Source organism: Tupaia chinensis, unplaced genomic scaffold, assembly GCF_000334495.1.
Source record: "Tupaia chinensis unplaced genomic scaffold, TupChi_1.0 Scaffold149851_1, whole genome shotgun sequence".
NCBI lineage: Eukaryota > Metazoa > Chordata > Mammalia > Scandentia > Tupaiidae > Tupaia > Tupaia belangeri.
The window spans coordinates 1,085,191-1,104,424 of record NW_006209696.1 but is presented as its reverse complement, the minus strand read 5'-3'; the positions used below and the strand labels follow the sequence as shown (position 1 = coordinate 1,104,424).

At 36.2% G+C, this 19,234-nt stretch overlaps 1 protein-coding gene across 1 annotated transcript in view; it reads left to right on the top strand.

Moving 5' to 3' along the window:
- The window catches only part of EPHA6 (EPH receptor A6), a 983,118-nt gene that overhangs the window by 403,739 nt on the left and 560,145 nt on the right, over positions 1-19,234 (top strand). The window contains exon 4 of the mRNA XM_027769481.1: positions 8,547-8,702. Coding sequence (XP_027625282.1) covers positions 8,547-8,702 — 156 coding nt within the window. The remainder of the gene's footprint in view (positions 1-8,546; positions 8,703-19,234) is intronic.

The following is a 19,234-nucleotide window of genomic DNA, read 5'->3' as shown; positions in this document are numbered from 1 at the left end:
ACAATAAAGCAGGTCTTTGAGAAACAAGGCATAGTAGATATGAGGATATTACAAAAGGGGAAGAAAATGAAAAATATGAACTGAAGGTGACGCAGCAGTGGCATTTTTACTGTCAAGATGAATAACATCTACTGCCTGAAATAAAGCAAATAATCCCATTTAAAATATATGAACAGTCACTTTTAAACATGGTACATTAGAAAAAGGAAGAGAGTCATACAGTTCTCCCATTTTATCATCATTAGGAGATTTCCAGGCTGTAGCACAGAAAGAAAGGAACCTGACACAACACAGTTGTATACATATGTCCAAACTTGTGAAATTGTGCACTTTATGTGCAGTTTTTGTATCCTAACCACTCCTCAATAAAGCTGTTTAAAATAGTAGGTCCCTACATGGTGTTGTAATATTCTGGCTGTGGAGCTGAAAGCCACATGCTGACTGCGGTTCTCGTTCCTGCCTGGTTGCTGAGAACGTGCTGGCATGCACATGCATGCCCAGGAGCCTGATGTGCTGGAGGATCATGACCAGGTCCTTTGACCCTTTGGAGAGTCTCTCTCTCTCTCTTTCTATCTCTCTCTCCCTCTCTGTCTTGTGCACACCTGCTCTGTCATAAGAAAAAAATAGAAATAATGCAGTATATGTGGAGAGTAACAAGAAGTCTGAAAGTTTTGTAGAAGTGGAAAGTACAGTTGAAAAAATAACTGAGCTCAACTGTGAAGAACTTAGGTACTGATCTTTGCACTTTATTCTAGAGACCAGGTATTAGCAAACGTTTTCTGTAAAGATCCATATTGCACTTGCTTTGGATTTTAAAGTCAATAGGCAAAATCAAGGCTAGCATGTCTGCATAATCATTTTTAAATGTAGAAACCATTAGCTTGAAAATTGTACAGAATCTGGCAGTGTGTCATATTTGGTCAAGCTTACCAACTCCTGTTGTAAAAAATACAGAGTAGTGTGGTCATCTCTGCTATTTGGAATTAAAACCTGCAGGAAGAGGAACATGGTTTTGAGCAAGGAGAAATGGGCAGGCTGACTTGAGATAAACACAGTAATCTAAAAGATGTGAATTTAAATAATAATTTGTATTATTCTGGATAGAAGCTAAAGCAATAGAATCGTTGTACTCAAAAGAAGTTACACTGAAGGTCTGTATCCAAATGACTTTTTATAAAAGAAAAAAGCAGAAACTTCTACATCTGATAATCTTTAACTTTCCAACAGGACTGTGCAGTATTGATATATGTGAGAAAATATTCTTATCTTGGTTACAAGCAGGTAACCAATAAGTTTTTGTTGTTGTTGTTGTTATTGTTTTTGTTCTTTGGAAGCATACAAATGTATATATTTTATAAACACAGAAATAAAGAAGGGGTAGAGAAAAAGGAAAGTATATAGAAGAATGCAGTTTAAAAGTGCTTGCACATCAATGTTTAGTGTGGCATTATTGACAATTGCTAAGACATGAAACCAACTCAAATGCCCATGAACAGAGTGAATGGATTGAAAAACGGTGGCACATGTACTCTATATGTGAATATATGAATATATGAATAGTGTTTAGCCATAAAAAAAAAACAAGACCCTGTCTTCTGATAGAAAGTGAATGAATATGGAAGATTTACTGCCGAGTGAAGCAAGTCAGGCTATTAAAGAGAGACATTGTATGTCTCCACTTAATATATACCAAGTGTACAGACTCTATGACTGAAACTCATTGACTAAATGATATAGAGACACAGTAAATGGATATGAATACCATATATAGTGTGTGTGAAAGAGTCTGAGGAAGGACATTTAGAAGAAAAATAGAGAGGCGAAGCATTAATGAGACAAAGAAATGTGGTATTATCTGTTAAAGATAGTTGTTAAAAAATATTCTCAAGACATAGATCCCGATACCCTATTTTTAACAGAAATACAAACAAAACTTAATCTCACTATGGTGTTGTAATATTCTGGCTGTGGAGCTGAAAGCCACATGCTGACTGCGGTTCTCGTTCCTGCCTGGTTGCTGAGAACGTGCTGGCATGCACATGCATGCCCAGGAGCCTGATGTGCTGGAGGATCATGACCAGGTCCTTTGACCCTTTGGAGAGTCTCTCTCTCTCTCTTTCTATCTCTCTCTCCCTCTCTGTCTTGTGCACACCTGCTCTGTCATAAGAAAAAAATAGAAATAATGCAGTATATGTGGAGAGTAACAAGAAGTCTGAAAGTTTTGTAGAAGTGGAAAGTACAGTTGAAAAAATAACTGAGCTCAACTGTGAAGAACTTAGGTACTGATCTTTGCACTTTATTCTAGAGACCAGGTATTAGCAAACGTTTTCTGTAAAGATCCATATTGCACTTGCTTTGGATTTTAAAGTCAATAGGCAAAATCAAGGCTAGCATGTCTGCATAATCATTTTTAAATGTAGAAACCATTAGCTTGAAAATTGTACAGAATCTGGCAGTGTGTCATATTTGGTCAAGCTTACCAACTCCTGTTGTAAAAAATACAGAGTAGTGTGGTCATCTCTGCTATTTGGAATTAAAACCTGCAGGAAGAGGAACATGGTTTTGAGCAAGGAGAAATGGGCAGGCTGACTTGAGATAAACACAGTAATCTAAAAGATGTGAATTTAAATAATAATTTGTATTATTCTGGATAGAAGCTAAAGCAATAGAATCGTTGTACTCAAAAGAATGTACACTGAAGGTCTGTATCCAAATGACTTTTTATAAAAGAAAAAAGCAGAAACTTCTACATCTGATAATCTTTAACTTTCCAACAGGACTGTGCAGTATTGATATATGTGAGAAAATATTCTTATCTTGGTTACAAGCAGGTAACCAATAAGTTTTTGTTGTTGTTGTTGTTATTGTTTTTGTTCTTTGGAAGCATACAAATGTATATATTTTATAAACACAGAAATAAAGAAGGGGTAGAGAAAAAGGAAAGTATATAGAAGAATGCAGTTTAAAAGTGCTTGCACATCAATGTTTAGTGTGGCATTATTGACAATTGCTAAGACATGAAACCAACTCAAATGCCCATGAACAGAGTGAATGGATTGAAAAACGGTGGCACATGTACTCTATATGTGAATATATGAATATATGAATAGTGTTTAGCCATAAAAAAAAAACAAGACCCTGTCTTCTGATAGAAAGTGAATGAATATGGAAGATTTACTGCCGAGTGAAGCAAGTCAGGCTATTAAAGAGAGACATTGTATGTCTCCACTTAATATATACCAAGTGTACAGACTCTATGACTGAAACTCATTGACTAAATGATATAGAGACACAGTAAATGGATATGAATACCATATATAGTGTGTGTGAAAGAGTCTGAGGAAGGACATTTAGAAGAAAAATAGAGAGGCGAAGCATTAATGAGACAAAGAAATGTGGTATTATCTGTTAAAGATAGTTGTATAGTTTTATCAACTGGACTACAGAGAAATGTTCACATGTTGGAATGTTCACTTTGTAGGCTAAATAACATGACTGAATGTATAAAAGAACATGAAATAAAAAAAATCTTTAAAAAATATTCTCAAGACATAGATCCCGATACCCTATTTTTAACAGAAATACAAACAAAACTTAATCTCACTAACTGAATAGACATAAGGGATGTTCATTTCATTTACAGAGTTCTAGGAATTTCATATTAGGAATCAATGAAGTCATCATTTATTCATTCACTCACTCAACTGTTCAAACATTTAAAAACTAAATATACACTTGAAACATGCTAGAGGTACTGTGGATACCAGAATAGGAAGGACCATTTCTGCATGTGACAGTCATAGGAAATTTATATCACATGTTGTTAAATAGTCATAATTTAATATGATATGAGCTAAAACAGAAGTATATGCTGTATACTATTAATGTGTACCATATAAAGAATATAGAAGTGCCTAGAACAATGGTTTTTTGATTTATACCACCAGAATCCATTGTTTTTCAAGGAAATATTATACTAAACCTTAATGCGAAAATAAATATTTTAATAATCCAAAGATATTTAGGAGTTCAAAATTTTAAGGAATTTAAAAGCAGTTTTGATGTACACAAATATTTGATATCAGGGATAGGATTGAGAATTGCAGTCCCAGTATTTTGTGTGTCTAATATTTAGCAATAGGCAGAGAATTCAAATTCACAAATTCACATGGAAATAATTTCAAATGGAAATTTGTTTTTCTTAATAGCCAACTTATATGGCAATATTAGAATAATTGTATTTAGCCAGAGTTAAATTACTTTCAAGATACTGCTTTCATCTCTTACTTATAATATAGTAATTCAGCAAGTCAAAAAAGAAGAAACCCTATAAATTTACAGTAATATAAATTTTGCAATAATTAAAACTTGCACTGAGCAAACATGCCTGATTTTCGGTCAAAAAGTAATTAGCGGAGTGCTCACATGCTCTCCCAATTAATTAAACATGTATTGCACACCTACTTTATGACAAGCACTAAATATTATGCCATCCTGCCTTGTGGAGCTTGTAGCTATTGAGTAAGTTTTTGCCAAAAGATAATTGATGTGGAAAAGGCACAGATGTTTCGAGAAACCAGTGTAGGAAATCTGGAGTGGCCTAAAGAACTGAGACCTGAAACATGGCTAGGCATTAGCAAAATGAGTGGGTCACAGACTGGACATGAAGAGATGAGATTTTTAAACAGAGGAAGAGGAAAGGGCAAGGTAAATTCATAGAAATTAAAAGAATTTCTCCACACTTCATTGATTTGTCAAATACTCATTGAAGGCCTGTAACACCTAGCAGTCTTCCAGGCTCTGGAGATGCACTTCTGTAAACAAAGCAGACAAAATCTCTGCTTAACAGAACACACATTCTAATGGGAAATAGTTTTTGTTTGTTTGTTTGTTTTGTTTGTTTGTTTGTTTGTGGGGGGTAGTTTTGTTACTTTTATTTTTAGCTTTTGCTAAAGGGCGCATACACTTACTGGGGGGGGGGTGTGGAGAAAGTGAGAAATTATTCCAAAGGCGGGATGGCCATGCCACAATCTCTTCTCCTCCATTCTCCTTTTGGGATTTTGGGCACAAGCACAGTGTTTTTCAAGTCATTGGGTCCAGGAGTCAAACTGCTCAGGTGGCTATGTGGGATCCAACCGCCTTAACCACCATGCCAACAACTGATCCTATGGGAAATATTTTTAAAAATGAAGTATAGCATGTGTAATGTATTAAGTTTTTTTGTAGTTATGTCCTTTGGACTTCAAGGATAAGGAAGGGAGGGTCATATGGAATATGATGGTGGGCTGTAGCAGCCTCTGCAATTTTAAAAAGGAAATCTGAGAGCTTCCTTGATTGGGTGACAGTTGAACAAAGACCCGCAATAAGGGAGGGAACAAACCAAGGAGAAAGTGGCTTAAGAACAAGTGTTCAAAGTCCTAAGGTAGTAGCAAACTTTGGGTATCCAAGATTCTAAAAATGCCAGTAGGCTGGAGTACCTGAAGGAAAAAGACGTAGGAGATGAAAACTAAGATCATATCTAGTATATGGGGGAAAATTATGTAGTGCCTTGTGTGCCATTATAGGGCAATGACTTTTACTCCAGGAAAACAGAATTCCTTTAGAGGGCTCTGAGTTCTATTTCATATTATTATTTAATTATTTAGCTAGAGAGCATGTGTGTTTGCCAGAGAGAGAGGCAGACTGTGGTGGGAAAGGAGGATGAGAAGGCAGAAACATTCCTTCCTCCACTGTGGAGAACAGTCATGTGACTATCCCTTTTCAATTTCTCCTTCCTCTTAGGATTTTGGGTATACACACAGATGCGCCTGTCATGATTCTCAAGCCACCAGGTCCAGGATTTAAACTATGTAGTAATCCATGTAGGAGCTGGCTGCCTAACCACCAGGCCACAGAGCCAGCCCTTTGAGTTCTTTTTACCATGATCTGATGTGCAACTTAAGATTATCTCCTGCTGGAGATAGACTGTGGAAAGGCAAAACCTTAACCAAAGGAATATAGGAAAGCAGTAACGGTCTCTTTTGACCATTTTAATACACTCTGCAAACAAAATGATCATCTAAACTGGACTACTAAGAGATAAGTTGGCAGATTTTCTCCAGAAAAGTTTAAATGTCATTAACTTACTTCAAGTATTTTTAGAAATGTTGTACGTACTCTAAGATTTTAAAAAGAAGAGGAAAATAAAATACTTGAGAAGTTACTTAAATCTGTCTTAGTTTCCAAAGAAAATAAATAAAGGGTAACAATGTCTTTTCCCACAGAAATTAAGTTTTGAGCAGGCTACTTTACATACTAAGCAATGTTTATGACTAAAATTTTAATCACTGGGGGTCAGCAGGTGATGTGGTGGTTTAGGGTGCTGGACTCCCACATGGCCGACCATGATTCAAGTCCCAAGCCTGGCAGCTTGCTTTCTCACTTTTCTCTCTCTCATTGTCCCTCTCTGGTCAAAGTGAAATAAATGGATAAATGAAGTTAAATAAAATAATTCTAAAAACAAAAAATGTATTTGATTGGTTAAAGGAAGAAAAAATATTTATTTCTCTTATCTGTGTGTATTAGAAGTTTTTTATTTGTACATGCAATAAACAGCTTTTAGTATGGTCTGATACCCATACAGTCCTAATTAATTTAAAATGGTCATATTCTAAAAGATGACCTGAAGATGTTTTAAATAATATATGTTAAAATATATAAATGTATTTAAAATGACATTGGAATATTTGAAATATAAGACCTCCATTTAGATCGGTGACTTAAATTTCTAGATAGGTTTAACTTTTCAAGCTATTTGGTAAATAATTAAAAACTTACTCTATATAATATATTTATTTTAAACATCAAAATTAAGCAGAAAAGTATTTTATTGAAAAAAATATATGTAAGTTGTATTTATTGAATACATTATGATTCATTGTTGTACTACTATCATAAGATCAAGTTTAAAAATTTAAGTGCTTTTTGAAGATATGTTCATTATGACAACGTTAGAGATTAATGTTCTATTATTTATATACACTAAATTTCCACAGGTTTAGAAAAATGTTTTTGGTGTCCAGCAGAAGGCGTTGTGGTTAAGGTGCTGGGCTCCTACTTGGTTGACCATGGTTCTCAGACCTGGTGGCTTGAAAATCAAACCAGATGAATGTGCATGTGTATCCCAAATCCAAAGAAGAGTGTGGAGGAGAAGAGATTACAGGATGGCCGTCCCCTGGGGGTTCCTTACTTTCCCTCTCACCGCCTCTCTGTTTCAAGTGCCTAAGACAAAAACCTTTTAAAAAATTTTTAAAAGGTGTTTTTGTTTTCTTTTGCTAGAGGATATTTCTGCTTGTCAGAGAAAGACAGAGACAAAGAGGGAGAAGAGAAAGCATGCCCTATGGTAAATGGTGACACTGCAATCCCTTCTCCTCTATCCTTCCTTCCAGTCAGGATTTGGCACGCGTGCACCCAGGGTATTTAATGGCCTGCTGCATCCAGGACTTGAAAAGTGGGATCGACCAGCAGGCCACAGAGCAGATCCTTAAGGAACATTTCAATGATACAGTAACATTTTTTTAATTATTATTATTGATGAACAATACAGTATTAACTTATTAACAAATAGCAAATTAGAAAGGAGAATCTTACTGTACCACCAGTATTTATTTATATTGATATTGAACAATCAGACTCTTTTTTTTTAAATTGCCAGATGGTACTTGCACTCATTAGAATCAGAGAGACAGAGAAGGAAAGTGAGAAAGTACAATCTTACCCCATGTCATCCCTTCTCCTTCATCTCTCCTACCTTTCGAGGTGTTAGACATGCACGCATACCTGCCTGGCATATTTTTTAAGTCTCCAGGACTGAGACTTGATACACAGGGTCAGCCATGAGGGATCTAACTGCCTTACCTACCAAGTTCTCGGCTGTCCCAACCAGCCCCTTAATAGTAATTTTACTGCACAAAACTGATAATATTGTTCTTGCTGAATTATTAGATCAGTAATTAAAACAATATTATATAAAAATAAACTATTAAAAATAATATTGCTAAATAAAATTTAGCAACTGAAAATTAAGTGTTAAAGACTGAGACACTATTTTGAAGGACTGTGGGAGAAATTCCATATAAATGCAACTTGAATGATACAATTAAATCTTATGAAATGCCATCTCCCAGAATTGCATAGTCATCTCTCTTTCTGCCAATGTGGGCATCCTCACACGTAGGTAAGCACCAGTTTGTGTATTTGTGTGTATGTGTGTATATGTGTGTGTGTGTGTGTGTGTGTGTGTGTGTGTGTGTGTTTGATGTATGCTTCTAAAAATTAGCAAACTCAGCTGAGATATACCATAGTTGTGGTACTAACTTTGAATAGTCAATTTCATTTACTTATTCATATTAATATGTAGATTAAATTTTTTGTGTATATGGGACATTGAACTCTTGAGATTCAAGATATGTATAAATTAAAATATATTGTACAGGTCCAAATAACAACAACAAAAAAAAAACTGTAGCAATAATAACTTGTAAAATATGTTTTTCCTGTTTTTACAGCCTGCAGACCAGGATTCTATAAAGCGTTTGCCGGAAATACAAAGTGTTCTAAATGCCCTCCACACAGTTTAACCTACATGGAAGCGACTTCTGTCTGTCAGTGTGAAAAGGGTTACTTCCGAGCTGAAAAAGACCCACCTTCCATGGCATGTACTAGTAAGTCTATACATTTTGGATTTGGAAATCCTGTTTCTAACTCTCTTGCTATCTGTAGTCTAAATGTTAAAAATAAGTAACTGTACAAAAATCCTATGTTATCAGTGCCATTTGTCTATGATAACAATCAAGAAAAAGGCTTCTCTCCTCAGTATCGTAGCTTCCAGTTATTTATCAAGAATGTATTCACTCCTCAAAATTCCTATTGATTCATGATGTACAGATGCCAGCACTGCTTTGAGGCCTTGCAGATTTTTCCTGTTTTCTGTCTTTAGAAAGTTAAAGAAGTTTAAGGCTATATGAGAAGTTACAAACAAAACTTCTATTTTTAGCTCCAACCCTTGACCACGTTAAGGCACATCGGTTTAGGAGCAAAGTTTAATATCTAGAAGAGATTCTAGGGAAAACTTAAAAAGTGGGTGTGTTATTGCTATGCAGACAACTTTGCATCGTCTTGAAATTTTTTTATAGAAAAGTATTTTTGACTTTGTCCACTTTCTAAATTTTTGGTTGGAACGATTAGAATTTTAAATTTAATGGGACCAGCAGTTAGTGTAATGGCTATGTCGCTGGACTCCCATGTAGTCAACAGCGGTTCGTGTCCCGGACCCGGTGGCTTAAAACTCACACTGGGCATGTGTGCGTGCGTGCCCAAGATCCCGAGAGGAGAATGGAGGAAAAGGGATTGCGGCGTGGCCATCCCCCCTGAGGGGGTGATTTCTTGCTTTCTGTCTCTGTCTCTCTGTCTGGCGAGCACACGTGCCCTTTAGCAATAACCTCTCAAAAAAAAAAAAAAAGAATTTTAAATTTAAATGTGAAGGTCATTTTAATGCATTCACCAATAATTTTAAATTATTTATATTTGTCTGTTTTGAAAATATCCTGAACTATCTTTACATTTAAAAATGAATATATTAATGCATTGCTAAGCTATACAAAAGTAAAATGTCACCTCTTAGATGGTTATAAAAGTCTTTTTAAACACACAAATGAAATATAGTAGAAATTCACCCTTGGTGATGAATCAGTGCCAAAATGTTGCTGCTTTTATGTAATTCCATATAAGCAAGAATAGACTGAGAATTGTGTAAGGCTATATATTTCTTAGAGACAATGATAGATATGCCCCATTTTTAAACCTAACTGATGCAATTTGTAGATTTGTTACCAAATGGACTTGCCCAAGCACCAAAAAGCAAACTGTAGGCACAAAGCGTGATGAAGGAAGGTACGGCTTTCTTGCCGTGCTTCAAGCAAGGAGAGTGGGCAGCTCATGGCGAAAATCCTTGGTCTCCCTCAGGAGTTCCCCACAAGTATTTTTAATTAAGAGTAGAGGTGGGGGCAAGGGCACATGATCAGTTCAATGACTGGTCCAAGAGGACGTGATCATCTAGTAGACTCTCCATTGGCAGATCATAGGTAATCAAATGTCTATTCTGGAAGAATATCAGATATCAAATGTCATTCAGCTCATTCTGTGTGCTCAGAGCCAACAGTTTTCATCCTGTAAAACATATTGAGAGATAAAGTTAAAACTTTATTTTTTCTTTAAGTGGGAGTTTTAAAAGTCTTATGGCCCATGCTGATGGCCCTATTACTTCATTATCATAACCAAAGTCTGAGGCCTTCCCTTACTTTGGGCCACTAAAGTGTAAATGCACTTTGCATTTTAAGCCTCTTAGAAATACATTTCACTTTCAGTTCAGCTTTTATTAATTTTCAGATTAGAAAATTTTTATTGTTTTATTGTTTTCCCCTTCCTCAACAGAAGGGGAAACTGAGGGCCTAGCTCTTTTTAGGGGTTCCTTGCTCAGTTTCAGATATTTCTGTCTCACTGTAGACTTCAATAAACAATATTTTTTAAAGCACAGTTGATAAAATGCAACACATTTATTAGTAGATAAAATTTTTGCTTTCTGATTATAAATGATGAATGACTACTTTCTTTAGAGAATTACAGCCTGGGAAATTGCTATTCAGTTTTTGTTTTATTTTGTTTTGTTTTGTTTTGTTTTGAACATATTTTAAGCTTAAGAAACAGGAAAATAAAAATTTCAAATATAATTTCTCAACTGTAGAAATAGTTTTAATAGGAAAATCTTGCTATTACTATCTGTGTATTGATGGAAACAACCAAACTCTGCAGAAATAATTAAATGTGGTTACTCTAAGCACAGCATTGAGTGCCCACCCAGAGAGACACAAAAATGTTTCTCAGGATACAGCAGTTTTTTTATTTAGTTCTGAGAGCAAGAGACACAAAGTCTGCAAATCAACATAAAGAGTCTTTATGACATAGGAAATTGAGATGTATAGGCCCAATGCCTAATGCAGGGACAACATCAAACTCAATTTTTTGTTTCACACTTATGAAGAATTAGAGATGTGGATACAGAGAGGGGATAGCAAAGCAGAGTTTATTAAGAGAGTGAAGCCTCTCACTGTATCTGTCTGTCTCTCCATGGCAAGTGCACATGCATGCCCTGTGGCAAAAAGAAGAAAAATAAATAAGTAAATAAATAAATAAATAAATAAATAAATAAATAGCTACCAACCAAGGTATGGGTTTAAAATGGGGTTGCCCAAGAGGAACAGAGGTGGAGGTTTATTTTGGTCAGGAGTGGCTTTGTCTGCACTTGTTCTCACAAGTGGCTTGTATGTGTTCCCCTCATGGTGAGGGTCACATGCTAGATGGTCTGGCTATTTTTTCTCATTTTGAAGCAGGTACAAAAGTCGTGAGACTCTTTTTTGCATAAAGGTTTTGGGTCATAAAGACCATTACCTTATCTTCTCAAAATGTGGTGGGTCCTGGAAAAAAAATTCAATTGTTATGATTGTTTTAGGTCATGCTGACTAGGTTAATCACTGAGTCACTGCTACAAGCCGTTTTTGTTTTGTTTTGTTTTGTTTTGTTTTGTTTTGTTTTGTGAGCAAGTAGTTCATGGAGAGCAGAGTTAAAGAATTTTTACTCTGAGCTTATTTTTAGGAAGTTTTATGGGGTTGTAACAAATATATGTATTTTTTCTCTCTCTCTCTCTTTCTCTCTCTCCTTCTCTCTATTTTTTTAGAAGGCCATAAATAGATAATTGATAAATTGAAGTAACCAATTGGTTCTCATAAACATAACCTTGGGAACCAGCAGTTAGCGTAATGGCTATGTCGCTGGACTCCCACGTAGTCGACCTGGTGGCTTAAAACTCATGCTGGGCGTGCGTGTGTGTGTGCCCAAGATCCCGAGAGGAGAATGGAGGAAAAGGGATTGCGGTGTGACCATCCCCTTTGTGGGGTGATTTCTCGCTTTCTGTCTCTATGTCTCTCTCTGTCTGTCTGGCGAGCACACACGCCCTATAGGAAAAACCTCTCCAAAAAGAAAAAAAAAAAAAGAAACATAACCTTTCAGAAAAGTAGTGGAGTAGTTAATAGGGAAGGGATATGGTTCTTTTGCATGAAATACTGGTTATAGAAATAAATATGGGGTACCACAAAATCTATGAGCCTGGTAAGATAGTCATGTTTAATCAGACATATGTTTATCATCTTAATGATCTATATTGCATTTTCTTGCTTTTGCTTAATAAATGCTTGGTGTAGTGATTTTTTTTTTTAATGCTAATCTGCTTTGGCTATACTAAGTAGAAGCACAGAAAAATTTAATTCTTTCATTGTTGGTCAGTGATCCCTGGTAACAGTAATTGATATGTCAGATGTCCCTTTTGTTGGCATATTGGAACTCCCTGTTCATAATTGTCTGCCTATAATGGTGCAGTTTCTTTCTTTCTTTTTTTTTTTTTTTTTGGAGAGGTTTTTTTTTCGCTATAGGGCGCGTTTGTTCACCAGAAGACAGAAAGAGACATAGAGACAGAAAGCGAGAAATCACCCCCAGGGGGGATGGTCACGCCGCAATCCCTTCTCCTCCATTCTCCTCTCGGGATCTTGGGCACGCACGCACATGCACCTGGTGTGAGTGTTAAGCCACCGGGTCCGGGACATGAACCGCAGTCGACTACGTGGGAGTCCAGTGACATAGCCATTACGCTAACTGCTGGTTCCCAAGCTGAGGCTGCTTTTCAATTTTAATTCGCTTTTCACTCTGTGCCTCCAGATTGTTTGCTGTTTATTCCTCTACGATTCGATTTTTCTTCTACCATTTCAGTAAATCACATTTAAAAATTGCCAATAACCCTCAATGTCATTTTCTATTTGAAATTTTATTTTGTCTTTTCATTCATAACATTTAACTGCTGATCACTAGCTTTCTCTCTAAACTCTGCTCCTTTTTAATCTAAAACAACCATTTCCATTTCACACTCCTAATTTTCTGACCACTTTGTTGCATTCATGGATTCTCTCCTTTTGCTCACTTGTTAAATGTTAACGTTCATGTTCCTTTCTTTGCCTTTTTGTCTTTTCACACATTCTTATTTTCTCCCATGATTTTATATGTCACTTGTAGATAACTGACACTCATTTTGTATCCATATCCTCATCTTCATTCCTTGATCCAACTAATTATGAGCTCTGACAAACTATATGACAAGTATAATTCATTGAGAATGTTGTGAAAAAATTATACAGGGACTTCAAAACGTTTTGCACCAAAGTAAGCTTGTACTTTTAATTCTATTTTCCCACGAACTTTCTGAAGTATTCTCACGTGTCCTTTGGAAACCGTCATGTATCTTTGACTTTATATTGTACCATACTCCCTTTGATTAGTAAACCCCTGTACTTCCGAAATGCTGACCTTGTTCTCATCCTTGGTGACAGAAGCTTAATTCTACTTGAAATAGTCTCTCATTATGTTTCCTTATAGCTTTTTACTCTCTGTCGTTTAGGATCAAAGTCATCGCTTAGCCCAGTCATTTTCTGATATCCCATTCAAAAATGTGACCCCTCCAAATTACTTATTTTTATAATTGTGTTTTATAATTCATTTAAATTGTATTTTGATTTGTATGATTATATACTTTGAAAATATACCTGGTTTATTTGTATAGCTGCTTCCTTATTTTTATTCATTCTACCCACACTAGACTACTAGGGCCACTGGCTCATGATGCTCTTTCTAAACTTCATCTTCACCACTCATAATAGTACTTGCATGTAGTAAACACGAAATATTTGATGAATGAGTAAAGTAGTCATTTTAAGCTCAACCTGTCAAAGACAATTTTATTGCTTTCTACTTCAACTTGATCACTCACCCTCACTCTTGTTTCCTTATCCTGAAGAATTCTCATCTACTCATGCATTCAAGCTACAAAGCGCAAAATCTTAACTTCTACTCCAATCCCTGCACACCTATATTTGCTACCTTTTTGTATTTATTATTATCCATTTTTTCTTCTCAATTCCTGGCCTATTTTTTTTAAATTAAGGCCTTCACCTTTTTGGGGGGATAGTCTAGTAATCTCCCAGCAAGTCTCCTTCTTTAGGTCTTTTTATTTTTTTTCTTAATTCTTAATAGCAGAGGATACAGGCACTCACAAGTGAGAAAGAGAGAGGAGGAGAAACACCCCAATGGAGTGTGGTCACGCTGCAATCTTTTCTCCTCCATTTACCCATACTTTGGGATTTGGGGCATGTGCATACACTTGCCTGGCATGTTTCACAAACAGCCAGAACTGGGATTTAAACCATGGTCAGCCAGGTGGGTTCCAGCTCCCTTAACCACTGTGCTGCAAGGCCAGTCCTCCTTCCTTTAGTCTTTAATCCCACCTATATACTTTTCAAACTATTAGGAAATATTATTTCTTTAAAAAAAAAAAAAAAGCAACAGTGAAAGACCTTCGTTGATTATATTTCCACTTCTGCTTCAAGCCTGTCAGAGCCCAAGCCTGTTTGCCATAACTGTAAGTCATTTCAAGGACTAAACTCGAGACTTCTCTAACTCTTAACTATAGAAGGACCTTTCAGATAGTCCTAATACCCAGCAGCATACTTGCAGGTTTGGGCCTTCTCAGTTTTTTTAAAAAAAATCTTTATGTTCTTTCTTGCCTAGTCTACAAAATATATTGAAGAAAATAGGAATAAGAAATTAGAAGTGAAATGCTGAAATATTTTCTCTAAGATCTTAATCTGTTCTACACACTCTCATTTCTCAGGCGACTCATTAATGTGTATCCTGTACTTTAAAGGATGAGCTGTGGAGGACCCTCCACGGAATCAAGACTCGGTCAATCAGATTTGCCTTTGAGAGCAGTTCAGAGCACAGGAGACCTTGCTGCCTGCCAAGAAGTCTGTTATCAAAATAACTGTCTAAGACTTTTCTAGGCAAAAGGGAAAAATACTCAATGAGGTTGGAGAAACACAGTAGGAAAATAAGAGTTACTTAAAAAGCACTTATCAGGCAGAAAATGTTGAGCCTGAATGAATGGGAGGTTAGAAAAACATGATTCCATAGAAATAGCGCTTTTACTTTGATGTTTTCAATGTGTTTAAATCAGTAGGGGATTTGTTTTTCATAGCTATTGAACAAGTGCCAGAGGTTAATTAGCAAACATTCATGTTACCTAGAAAAGTTCAGACATAAAGTGTACATCATACATGTGGGTAATTCTAATGCACATCACTAGGATTTTGATTTGATCATCTACATATATAATCAAGTACCTTGGGAATAAAAAGAGTTTCCTCCAGTTCTATTCTTTTTTTTTTTTTTCAAAAAATGTGTATTTATTTAGCCTATGAGCAAAAAGAGAGAAAGAGAAACAGCACACTCAACAGGGTCCAGACACCGCCCTCCATCCCCAGCCTTCAGCCAGCCCAGAATCACAGAAAAGTAAATGCCCAGCATACTTGGGGCAGTCTTCAGACTTCAATAGAGAAACTTCCCATGTGCGTCATGGAGTTGCCTTGCAGAGCACTGTTTCATCACTGCACCATCATCTCATCATCTGACTCCCCAGCTTCATTTGTTTTGTTTTGTTTGTTTTGTTTTGTTTTGTTTTATTTGTTTGCTTTTGCCTTAGGGATTATACACTCACTAGAGAAAGACAGAGAGAGGGAAAGTGAGAAATTACCCCCAGAGGGATGGCCATGCCACAATCCCTTATCTTCCATTCTCCTCTCGGAATTTTGGGCACACATGCTCACGTACCTGTTGTGATTTTTAAGCTGCTGGGCCCAGGAGTAGAACCACAGCTGACCATGTGGGAATTCAGTACCTTAACCACCACACCACCTGGTTCTCCCCCTCCCACACTTCGTTCGTAATTCACAGGCAAATATCATGTCTTTGTCTTTTGTTTACAGTGACAGGGGTTGGGAAGAAAAATTAAAACTTAGACTTTTGCTCTAGGGCTAACTTGGTACAGTGTAGCTTCATTGCTGCTAGAATAATTGAACACTAGAGAAAATCACTATTCTCAAACTCTTGCATTGAGCAGAGAAAACAGGTTGAGTTGCAGCAGGAGAGGGGTTCTTTCCTCTTTCAGCTGCTCTATGCAGTTTGCTCATTATCTTGGTCCCCCTTACTCTGCTTCTTCTGTCTTATTTCCCATCCCACCTTTCCCTGTCTATTTATTTATTTATTTATTTATTTTTCTCTCTTTGATAAACTTAAGTTCTGCATCAGAAAAACTACTATTCTTGTTCCTTGCTTTTTCATTTCACAATTGAAATACAAAAGCACTACTGATAGGTTCGGCAACTCCTTGCAAACATGATATTGCATTCACAATTTTGCCGAGTCCAGAAAGGCAGAAGCTGTGAAAATAGATTGTATTACCTCATATAAAGCACTCTTACATTTTAGACTTGTCTTATTATGAAAAACGACTCTAAATATTCAGTAAATATATTGCAACGCTGTATTTTTTAAATTAAAATGACCTGGTACTGCTGAGTAGATACTGTATGTAATATATCCCAGTTTCTCCAATGTAGTTTACTGATATAAGATGCAACTTGATTTTCATGGACACCATTACTTTAATTTTTATTTCAGCAGAGTTTCTTTTACCAAATCACTTGGAAGAGGGTTCTTTGTGGAAAGAAATATTAAATGACCATTCTGCTGATGTTGGAGAATTGAGTTACCATTTGTTGCCAGAGTGAATGTGTTTCTGGCCTCTATAGTTGGAACTTGGAATTGTCCCACTTGGTATCATCCACTTGCACACAACAGATGAATGACCAGAAAAAGCAAACTTAATTTGAAAGAGAGAATCCATAATTATTTTTACAATATTATATATTTAGAGAAAGATTTATTAATTTGTTTGATCTAGTCCTTCGTTGTTTTGCCTTTTCAAACTCCAAAATGATGACAGTCCTTAGTCTCTTCATATTTTTTTTTTCATTTTCTAATGGGTATTTATTTCAAAGTAATTGACTCAAAAACAGAAAAAATTGTGTGTAGGTTGCAAGAATTTTTCTTTTCATGATATTAGGGAAGCTGAGTGATGTGTTTTAAGAAATTATTCATGTGATTTTACCATTTTCCTCTTGCTCTGCACAGCTATAAATTCCTTCTGCAATTCTTAGAGTTAGTTTTTCTGTGAGTTTATATGTAGGGCTTTTTACTTCTAAATTGATAAGGGCAGTTGATAAATAGTCTTAGAATTTTCAAAGCTAAAATTATGTTTAAAGTAACATGCTCTCTAGAATAGAAATTTATGTTTAATTTTCGAGCTTTCAAGTGTCTACAGAACTCTATTTTTAGAAGCTTATATTCCCTTCCAATGAGTAGAAAGATGGCGGCTGTCTGTTTTGCTATGGATTATTAATAAGATGATCTCAGATTTTATAATATAAATATTCCTTTCCACTTCAAATAATTTTCATGTTGATAGTTCCATCTTTAATCAGTAACATCAGGCTTCTACAAAGATGATTACCTTGAAATCATTTGGAAGTTTCTGCTTTCTGATCATTGCCAGAATTGATACTATGTGAAAAATCTCCCTTGGAGAATTTCACTGAATGGAGCACACTGTTAATTCCCTTAGTTAAGCACATGTCCCCTTTGGATCAAGGTGGACCGGCATAGATTTGTGTACATGAACACCAATACTACAGTGTAACATGTGCATTGTTTGCTGTGTCAGTCATTTCTTTGATAAAAATTTAAAATGGAGATATTATTAGCTACTTTAGAGGGTTGCTATAATGATTTAATGAAATAGATCTTATGAAAGCCTAAGTACATTACTACAAATTAGCTATAGTTTTTTACTTATGCCCACAAGATAAGAAAGTGATCAATTTTGCCTGATGATAGTAAAGAGTAGTCAGAAAGGGAGTAGCACCTAAACTGAAATGGACATTAAGAATGAGTAAGAATTTCCCACAAAGAAAAGGCTGTAAAAGGAATTCAGGAGCTACATGAATGATGGGTTTTTGATGCAGCAAAAGCTAGCAAGAGGCCAAGTGACATACCTGGGCCTATTAATGACAACAGTAGCAGAAAAGACCGAGAATTTCAGACTTAATTCTGGAAATGAATGGTACTTAGTTTATTTCTTACTTTTAATGTTTATTTAACTGGGACCAGCAGTTGGTGTAATGGCTATGTCACCAGACTCCCATGTAGTCGACCACAATTCAATTCCCGGACCCAGTGGCTTAAACTCATGCCGGGTGTGTGTGCGTGTGTGCCCAAGATCCCCAGAGGATGGAAGAGAAGGGATTGTGGCATGGCAATCTTCCCTGGGGAGGTGATTTCTCGCTTTCTATCTCTCTGTCTCTCTCTGTCTTTCGGGCAAGTGCAAAATCTCCAAATATATATATATATTTATATTTAACTATGACTTTTAGAAATATTAGAAAATCCAAAAAACATTTAAGTTCTCAGTCATGGTACTATAAACTATCAATAGGTAATAAGTCTTAATTATAGCAATCAATTTCATTATGAAAGTACATGCAAGAATATTGAAGCTGGACTAACCTTGTAGCCTAGTGCTTAAAGGAGCTGGATCCCACATGGCTGGCATTGTTCAAGCCTCAGCCCAGTAATTGAAAGCTATGTTGGGAGCATGTGCATGTGTTTCTGAAATCCTTTCAGGATGGCGAAATGGAGGAGAGGGGATTGTAACATGACCATGGCCCATTGAGGGGCACTTTCTACCTCTCCACCCCCCCATCTTTTTCTGATAATTAAAAACAAGTAATGGGACCAGCAGATGGCGAAATGGTTTCATCGCTGGACTCCCACATAGTCAACCACAGTTGGGGACCCGGACTCAGAGATTAAAACTCATGCCAGGCGAATGTGCTTGTGCAAGGTCTCCAGAGGAGAAGGGATTACAGTGTGGCCATCCTCCCTGGGGGGTGATTTCTCGCTTTCTATCTCTCTGTCTCTCCAGCGAATATACTTGCCCTGCAGAAAAAAAAAATTCTCTAAAAATAAATAAGTAATTATTAAAGTCAATGAGAAACAACTCATTTTTATTTGAAGAATATAAAGGATTTTTTTTTTCCTCTTTCTTTTTTTTTTTTTTTTTTTTGGAGAGATTTTCACTGTAGGGCGCGTGTGCTCGCCAGACAGACAGAGAGAGACATAGAGACAGAAAGCGAGAAATCACCCC